Raw genomic sequence first — 8,659 nt, 5'->3', positions numbered from 1 at the left:
GCTGGTGGTTGATGGTTTTTAGTTCTTAAAACCACAAATAAATCTTCTTATGGATCAACACATCAAATAGGGCTCAAAATATGGCTGTACCAATAATGGTTGCCATGTAGAGTGGTCAGTTACACTGTAAACTCATACATAAATCAATTATCTTAGCATACAAGTGTATACAGTATGTGACTCTAGAACACTCTGGAAGGTTTTTCTCGTCAAACAAACATTAAAACTATAAATGTGTAATTTTTTATGCATAAAATAAAGGGTGAATAAACACAGCATCATACATCATTTCCCCTTGTTATTTGAACCAGTACATGTAGTTGGACTGCACAGTAGGAAAGCACATGTTGTTGCTGCAGGCTCCTCCGTAGCTAGAGGGACAGGCGGAGCAGGGAATGCCCACTCTGTACGGAGCCTCTCCAATCCAGTTTCCTCTGCACAGGAAACAGACACAGCATCATCTACAATGTGGAATCATTCTCACAATATCAATTAGACATGCTATGCATATCTGGTCCTCATGAAGAGGAGCACAGACAGAGTTAATGACAGAGTAATAGACAGTGTTGTTCAGCTCTGCTCTGATTGGTTCAGGCTGGCTTTGAGACCACCTTTACAATGTGTATGTACACATAGGACACATACTAAAGGCAAATGCATTTCTGTTATTGGAGTAAAATTATGGAATAGCCTTGACAATGAATTAAAATCATGTACAACTAGTACCCAATTTAAAGGGATGTTTAAAATCAATGTATTGAATACATATTTAACACTAGGATAAAGTAAGTTAAGTATTATTATTAAATTATGGTTCTGCTTGTTTTGTCTTGATACTATTCACCTTACTTACTCTACTCCTCGAGTGTAATCTTCTTACAAATTTTGTTTTGTTTTGTTGTTGTAATCTTTCTTCCTGTAAATAGGGTAGGCATTAATAAGCTGCTTCTGCCTTCGCCCTTTTGCCCATATTGATCATGAAATTCTGATTTGTTTGTGTATATGTTTATGTTTTGTCAAATGGACGAATAAATCAATCAATACAATATGTGCCATGGTCATACATTCAGTCATTCATTCATTTTCTATACCGCTTATCCTGCACTAGGGTCACGGGTGAGCTGGAGCCTATCTCAGCTGACTTTGGGCGAGAGGCGGGGTATGGTCATACATTGATTCTGAAATTAAGCAAATCTTCACACCACAAGCGGAAACAACATTACTGGACCTGATGACTGTCCTGACACTCAAAGGTTCAACTTACTTGGGTGAGTAGTTGCAGACGAGAAAGGTGGCCTCAGTCCACATTGCTCCCCACACAAACATGTTGTAGCAGGTCTGCACCGCACAGCCCACTCTGTTGGTGGAGGCCCACACCATCTGAGACACACAGCAACCACACACCATGAGATTGACATTCTGGCCTGTTTTCTGGTCTCCCTCCTCTCATCCCCATGACTATGACTGATAAAAGAAAACTCCCTTTTGCCCAGTGTCGGCTGAGTTTGCCCTCAAAAATTAGCATCGTAGCTCAGAGGTAGGATACTTTCATCTTCTCCTGTGTTGTCACTGTTTCCTGATTCTTAGTTTAATCAATCAGACACTTAAAGTTGGTGTTTTGGTATGTTTTATCTTCAGTTGTTTGGACATTAAATTTGAGGATTACTTGTGTATAATGATGTTCTTACATATCTATTGTCAACAATTACTCACTTCCGGAAATCTGCCGATCAGAAGGCTCACTATAGTAGTAGTAATTGTGTTGTCTCATACATACTGGAAACATTGAAGTGTATCTGGAAATGACATGTGAACCTCTCAATTAATGAACAGAAGCTAACTAGGGTCAGGATTATCAGACCAGGACCCTACTGCAGCCAGATCAAGGCAGTTTCTGGAATTCTGGGAAATCCTTTTCCATTATTTTGTATTAGGTAATTACCAACTGAGTAACCATGGTAACTAATGTTGCAGAACTAGCCTGCTCCATAGCAGTTGTAAGTAAACTCACTTACTCATGGTAGTAGTAGTAGTAGTAGTAGTGCACACATTTGGAACACACACATTTCTCTCACCTGTGTGTAGTGTGTACACATGGGCCCGTAACAGAGCAGGGGGCAGCTGGGATTACAGAAGCGGGGGTAGGGGAACACATAGTCATTGACCTCATCATACCAAGGTTTGACCAGCTGCAGGATGGATTGATACCTGTAGTGACAGCACAGTGGGTACACAAACTATGACAATAGGCACAAAAACAATAGGCAAAACATCATGCAGGTACATCATGGATGGAGAGATGGATGCATGGTTGGCCGCCGCCTTGGTTAACACTAGAACCGCCAACATTCTAATCCCCCTTAAAACGCCACAGCGGTCTCCCAGACCGTCACGTGTAATTACATTGTTTCCAGTCGCAAACAGTTCTCTAAGTGGAAAAAATAAGATTTAATTTTTAGTAGTGTTAGTCCTTCTTCATATTATGTTGTGTTGGGGTCTTGATTGGATGTGGTTGGGGGGGTAGACTGAGTGATGTTACAGCACCGCTTGTTGCACCTACAGCACACACTTCTGCCTACAGCTGAAAGTGACGCATCTGGACACGTGTGCTGCTCTCATGTCAAGAGTCGACGTCGCTGTTCACTGGATTTTTATTTTTTCTAGGCCTGTTTGTTATCAACTCCAGTGTTTTACAGTTGTTCTACCTGGATATTACGTAGTTTAGGCTCCACGCCCACAGAAACCCGTTATTACCGGACTGGACAGCAGCCGAGATAATTAGGCTATTATTACGTTATAATTCAATAATCATTATAAACGAGAGTGAGTAGGCTACACTGTAAAAAGTAACCAGCCCAATAAGTTATCCTGCCTTGTTTCTATAATTTAAATCAACTCAATATAATGAGTTTAGGAATTTAAACTTAATTTAATGAGTTATTGCTACCCCAACTTAAGGGCTTAAGCCAGTTCAATGAAATGGAAATTTCAATGTGTCAACCTAACTTGACAAGATGAGTTTTGGGTTTTACCAACAGTAACTGAATCTCTCATGAACTGAGCGTGACCCTTAATGAGTTAGCAATATTAATGCGCCGTAAAAAACAGTGCTTGAAATTTCGTCTTGATTTTTATAAAGATTATGAATTATTATGTAAGATCTTTTAAAATACTTAGAGAGCTCCACCCGGTTGCAGCTGCCAATTAACTGAAGAAGAGGAACACTTGTTGTCGAGCAGATAGAGGACGGTTAAAGAGAAGTGGCGGAGGACTACTTTTTATCAGCAAGTTCAGGACGCGGCAGGCTCCTCGGATCTCATTTCTCAACGAGCTGCAGGTGGCAGAAATCGGCGGGGAGCAGGCGAGGAGGCGAGGAGGCCAGCGTCGACTGCCCACTGAATTTGTGTAAGTGTTTGCATTTGTCTTTTTTAAAAACTCAATATGATTGTAAATTGGCTATGGATAGTATAATTGCAAGTGTTCTAACATTTGCTGGGAGTAATGTTGGTTAATTTTCTTTCATAGTATTGTTACTAACAATATGACGTTAGCAAGAGTTGTACGTTAACTTATGGCATTAGAAGCATGTTCATACTCGGTAAAAGTTTTGTTTGAAATTGCTGCTTTGTTTGTAACGTGAACGTTTGTCGAGTTAACGGCTTCACGAGGCTCTGTGTCAGTAATTAGTCGTGGCCCGCGTCCGTCCGCCATTAGCGCTTTTTTTCCTCCGCCATTAGCAGAGGTGTAGGCTGCGGTCACAAACGTGACTTTGCCATGCGGAGGGAAACCTGCTGAAACTGAACAGGCTCCGGTGACGGACACGAAGGTGAATGTTTTTTGAAGGCGGCAGTCAGTTTAATGGTGGCGAAAACAATACTTTTTAAACTTTCAGTAGTAGTTAGCAAGAGTTAGAAGCATGTTCATTGTGCTCGGTAACAGGTTTGTTTGAAACTGGTGTTTTGTTGTCGAGTTAACGGCTTCACGAGGCTCTGTGTCAGTAATTAGTCGTGGCCCGCGTCCGTCCGCCATTAGCGCTTTTTTCCTCCGCCATTAGCAGAGGTGTAGGCTGCGGTCACAAACGTGACTTTGCCATGCGGAGGGAAACCTGCTGAAACTGAACAGGCTCCGGTGACGGACACGAAGGTGAATGTTTTTTGAAGGCGGCAGTCAGTTTAATGGTGGCGAAAACGCGAAAACAATACTTTTTAAACTTTCAGTAGTAGTTAGCAAGAGTTAGAAGCATGTTCATTGTGCTCAGTAACAGGTTTGTTTGAAACTGGTGTTTTGTTGTCGAGTTAACGGCTTCACGAGGCTCCGTGTCAGTAATTAGTCGTGGCCCGCGAGCGTTTTTCTTTTTTTTTCTGCCATTAGCGGAGGTGTAGGCTGCGGTCACAAACGTGACTTTGCCATGCGGAGGGAAACCTTTTTTTTTTTTTGAGAAACTTTATTTACGGAGGGAAACCTGCTGAAACTCAATAGGCTGCGGTGACGGACATGAAAGCAGTTGGTGAATATTTATGAAGGCGGTAGTAACATTCAGTTAAATGGTGGCTTGACTTTTTTACAGGCAATCTAAACTGTTTTGTCTTGTCTGTAACATCTATTGCACGTCTGTCCGTCCTGGGTGAGGGATCCCTCCTCTGTTGCTCACCCTGAGGTTTCTCCAATTTTTCCCTGTTAAAAGGGTTTTTCCTCAGTGGATGTGAGGGTCTAAGGACAGAGGATGTTGTTACGATGCCATGTAAAGCCCTTTGAGACAAACTGTTTGTGTATATATACAATATAAAAATTACATATACATACAAATAAAATTGCCTTGACTTTTCACACTTTTCAGTCATACTATCACAAATGTGAAATCAAGTGTTCTTGCTATGTTTCCATTTAACATGACTGTTTTTTATATCATATGGTCTAAAGTATGTTTGTGTTTTTTTTTTAGGTGCTGCTGTTCATCCAATTGTCTTCCATGAAGTGGAGCTGTAAGTTTTGCAGTTTTGACACATACAGGCAAAAAACCATTGTCACTCATTACAAAGACAGATTGTTGTCTAAACTGTATTTAGTGGCTGTGTGCTCTCTCCTGCTTTGTGTAATCAATTAAATGAAACGTGTCATTGTTGGCACTGGCAGTTTATTCTGGTATCTGGCAGAATATTTTTTTTTTTTCAGGCAATCTCAACTGTTTTCTTGTCTGTATACAACAGCTATTGCATGTCTGCCCGTCCTGGGTGAGGGATCCCTCCTCTGTTGCTCACCCTGAGGTTTTTCCTATTTTACCCTGTTAAAAGGGTTTTCCTGGAGTTTTCAGGAGTTTTCAGTCAATGTGAGGGTCTAAGGGCAGGGGATGTTTTTAGGATGCCATGTAAAGCCCTTTGAGAACTGTAAATGGGCTATACAAATAAAATTGTCTAGCCTACCTTTTATTACATGTGTAGATTGCATTGCACTGTTACACATTTTCCACACACACTTTTCAGTCATACTAACACGAATGTGAAATCAAGTGTTTTTGCTCATGTTTCCATTTTAACATGATTAATGTTTTTTTTATATCAGTCTAAAGTATGGTGTGTTTTTTTTGTTTTGTTTTTAGGTGCTGCTGTTCATCCAATTGTTGTCTTTCATGAAGTGGAGCTGTAAATTCTGCAGGTTTGACACCTATAGCCAGAAAACCATCGTCAGTCACTACAAAAACCGACATGGACCGACGAGACAGGGCTTGAGCTGCATTTACCCCAGCTGTCTAACTGTGCTCCAGTCCCATGTGGATTTTGCAAAACATCTCAACGAGCATAAAAAGGGATCAAAAGTTGCCAAATTACGCTGTGAGCTTTGTACCTTTTCCGCTCCAACCAATGTCAAACAATACTTTCTTCATTTAAAGACACATTTGAGAGCGCGAGAGACTGTGACCTGTCCGTTTGAGGGGTGCTCATTTAAGTCGAGCATTGTTTCGACTTTTACTGCCCACAGGAGTCGATATCATCAAAATGGTGAGTTTGACCATTTCAAACCGAACCTTGTTGTAAAATGTCAGAGTCAACCCTTTGTAAATGATGAGGGAGACTTAAATAATTCTGTGTCATCAGAATTGTCTGAATCAGAATTTCGACCTGTGCAGAATTCCATTCAACGGCGGATTGCATCCCTTTTACTTCGCCTGCAAGCAGTCCTTCATGTGTCACAGTCAGCAATTCAAGAAATTGTTGACAACTTATTTGATATTGGTGAATGTGCAGGACAAATAACTATACAGAAAGTTGAAAATATTTTAAAGGAGCATAACTGCACATCTGAGGAATTAACAGCATCATTGACTGAAGCATTACAGAGCATCAACCCACTTTGTTTACTTTCAAGAGAGGGGTCTCTAGGTACAGAATATAAAAGGCAGGCATTTTATAGATGTAACTTTACTGTCATAGAACCTGTTGAATATGTATTGAGTAGACAAAAAAAGTTACATACTGTTGTTTATGTCCCTATTCTAAAATTGCTTTCTGAACTTCTAAAAAGAGATGAAGTATTGAATGAGATAAGGGTAAACAGACCAGCTGAACAACCTGGACATTACTGTACATGTCTGGATGGTGATTACTTTAAAAAAAATCAGATTCTCTCTCAGGATATTAGTTTATGCATAACTTTGTACATTGACGATTTTGAAATATGTAATCCCTTGGGCACGTCCAGAAAAAAGCACAAAGTCTGCGGTGTATATTGGATCCTTGCCAATTTGCCAAAAAAATACAAGTCATTACTGTCATCAATTTACCTAGCTTTACTCTGCAAGACAGAACACATAAAGATTTATGGGTATAATAGTGTTTTGGAGCCACTGATAAAAGACATCCATTATCTAGAAACAGTTGGTGTGTTTGTTGAGAAACTTGGTTGTTATGTGAAAGGAACCATTTTATATGTGGCTGCAGATAACCTGGCTGCACACGCCTTGGGTGGTTTCCAGGAGTCCTTTAATGTGGAAAAATTTTGTAGGTTTTGTCTGTGTAGTCGTGAAGAAATACAGACTTGTGATGTTAGAAGTGGTAAGTTTATTTTACGGACTCCAGAATTGTATAATGAAGCTTTAAATGTGTTGAAGCAGAGTGATCTTGTGTCTGTAGATGGTGTGAAAAAAGAATGTCCTCTTAACAGATTGTCAGGTTTCCATGCATGCCAAGGCTTTCCTCCTGATTTTCTACATGACGTGCTGGAAGGCATTGTACCCAGAGAGTTAAGTCTGTGCCTTGCGGATTTTATTTCCAAGAAATATTTCACTTTGGACGAACTGAATCGTGAAATAGAAAGTTTTCCTTTTAAGTTCTCTGACAAGACAAACCGCCCTCAGAAAATTCCAGCAACTTTCCAGCGGAATAAGACACTAGGCGGTAACGGACATGAAAACTGGAGTCTTGTGCGTTTCCTTCCCCTCATCATCGGTCACCGTATTCCAGAAGGTGATCAAACATGGGAATTAGTCCTCGAGCTCAAAGACTTGGTTGAGTTATTGTCGACTCCATATTTCACTCCAGACTCACTTTGTTATTTACAAGCAAAAACATCTGACCACAGGCAGTTGCTGCAGACAGTTTTCCCTCAAAACAAATTGCTCCCTAAACATCATTTCGTGGAGCATTATTCACATCTTATCCAAATGTTTGGACCTCCAACAGAGTGTTGGACAATTCGGTTTGAAGCGAAACATTCTTTCTTTAAAAAGGTTGTGCGGGATGCCAACAACTTTAAAAACATTCTACTCACCCTTGCCTCAAGACACCAGCTCATGTTGGCACATTACCTGGAAATGCCAAGCATTTTTAAGCCTGACATAGAGACTGCAAAAGTGTCTGATGTGAGCCTCGAAGTTCTGGATGCTGCTATCAGAGAAGCCATCTTGAAAAAATGTGGACATGTTGAGGTAGTAGGACTGACCCCACATATCTTTCAACATGGCACAAAATATTCAAAGGGGATGATTCTCTCTGCTGGGAGTACAAGCGGCCTACCGGACTTTGGGAGAATTCTGGAAATATGCATTGTGTTGGATTGTCAAGTTTGCTTTGTAATTGAAGCCTTTACAGCGTACCATGTGGAGCATCTGCGGAGTTACCAGCTGGTAAAGAAAAGTCCTCCTGTCTACCTGCTCGTGAAACCAGAAGATCTGAACGACCACGTCCCACTGGTGTCCTACTTCGTTCAGGGCTGCCTCCTGGTCACTCCCAAGACCTTCTTATTGAGATAAGCCTGCTGTAAGTAATTAAACACTGAACAATTTTGAAAAACTGTGCCACTTTAACATTTCTTATTTCATTCTTCTCTACCTCCTACTTCACACTTTCTTTTCCTCTTCTGCCTCCTCTGCTTGTCCCCTCTTTCTATACCCTCTCTTTACCTCCTCCTTCATCATTCTCTCCTCCTCATTCTCTCCTCCTGTGCTAATCCTAATACTTTTCACTTTCTCTTCTGCTTCATTTTCCTCCTCCCTCTTTTTTCCCTTCATTCTCTCCCCTCTCCTTCCTGTGTGAATCCTACTTCTCACTTTCTTTTCCTCTTCTGCTTCATTTTCTCCTTCTCTTCTCTCCCTCCTCCTCTGCTTGCCCCCTCCCTTTTCACCTCCTCTTTTCCTCCCCCCTTCATCATTCTCTCCTCCTCCTCA

The 8,659-nt window shown here is 41.0% G+C and overlaps 1 protein-coding gene across 1 annotated transcript in view; it reads right to left on the bottom strand.

Moving 5' to 3' along the window:
- Positions 1-268: 268 nt before the first annotated feature.
- The window catches only part of LOC146970890 (peptidase inhibitor 15-A-like), a 194,555-nt gene continuing 186,164 nt past the window's right edge, over positions 269-8,659 (bottom strand). Inside the window, exons 3-5 of the mRNA XM_085804857.1 lie at positions 2,076-2,208; positions 1,265-1,380; positions 269-434 (exon numbers count right to left, since the gene is read on the bottom strand). Coding sequence (XP_085660983.1) covers positions 299-434; positions 1,265-1,380; positions 2,076-2,208 — 385 coding nt within the window. The 3' untranslated portion in view covers positions 269-298. The remainder of the gene's footprint in view (positions 435-1,264; positions 1,381-2,075; positions 2,209-8,659) is intronic.

This window comes from Trachurus japonicus, chromosome 17, assembly GCF_045865225.1.
Source record: "Trachurus japonicus isolate A0001 chromosome 17, Traja_1.0".
Classification (NCBI taxonomy): Eukaryota; Metazoa; Chordata; class Actinopteri; order Carangiformes; family Carangidae; genus Trachurus; species Trachurus japonicus.
This window is presented reverse-complemented; position numbering and strand designations above follow the sequence as displayed.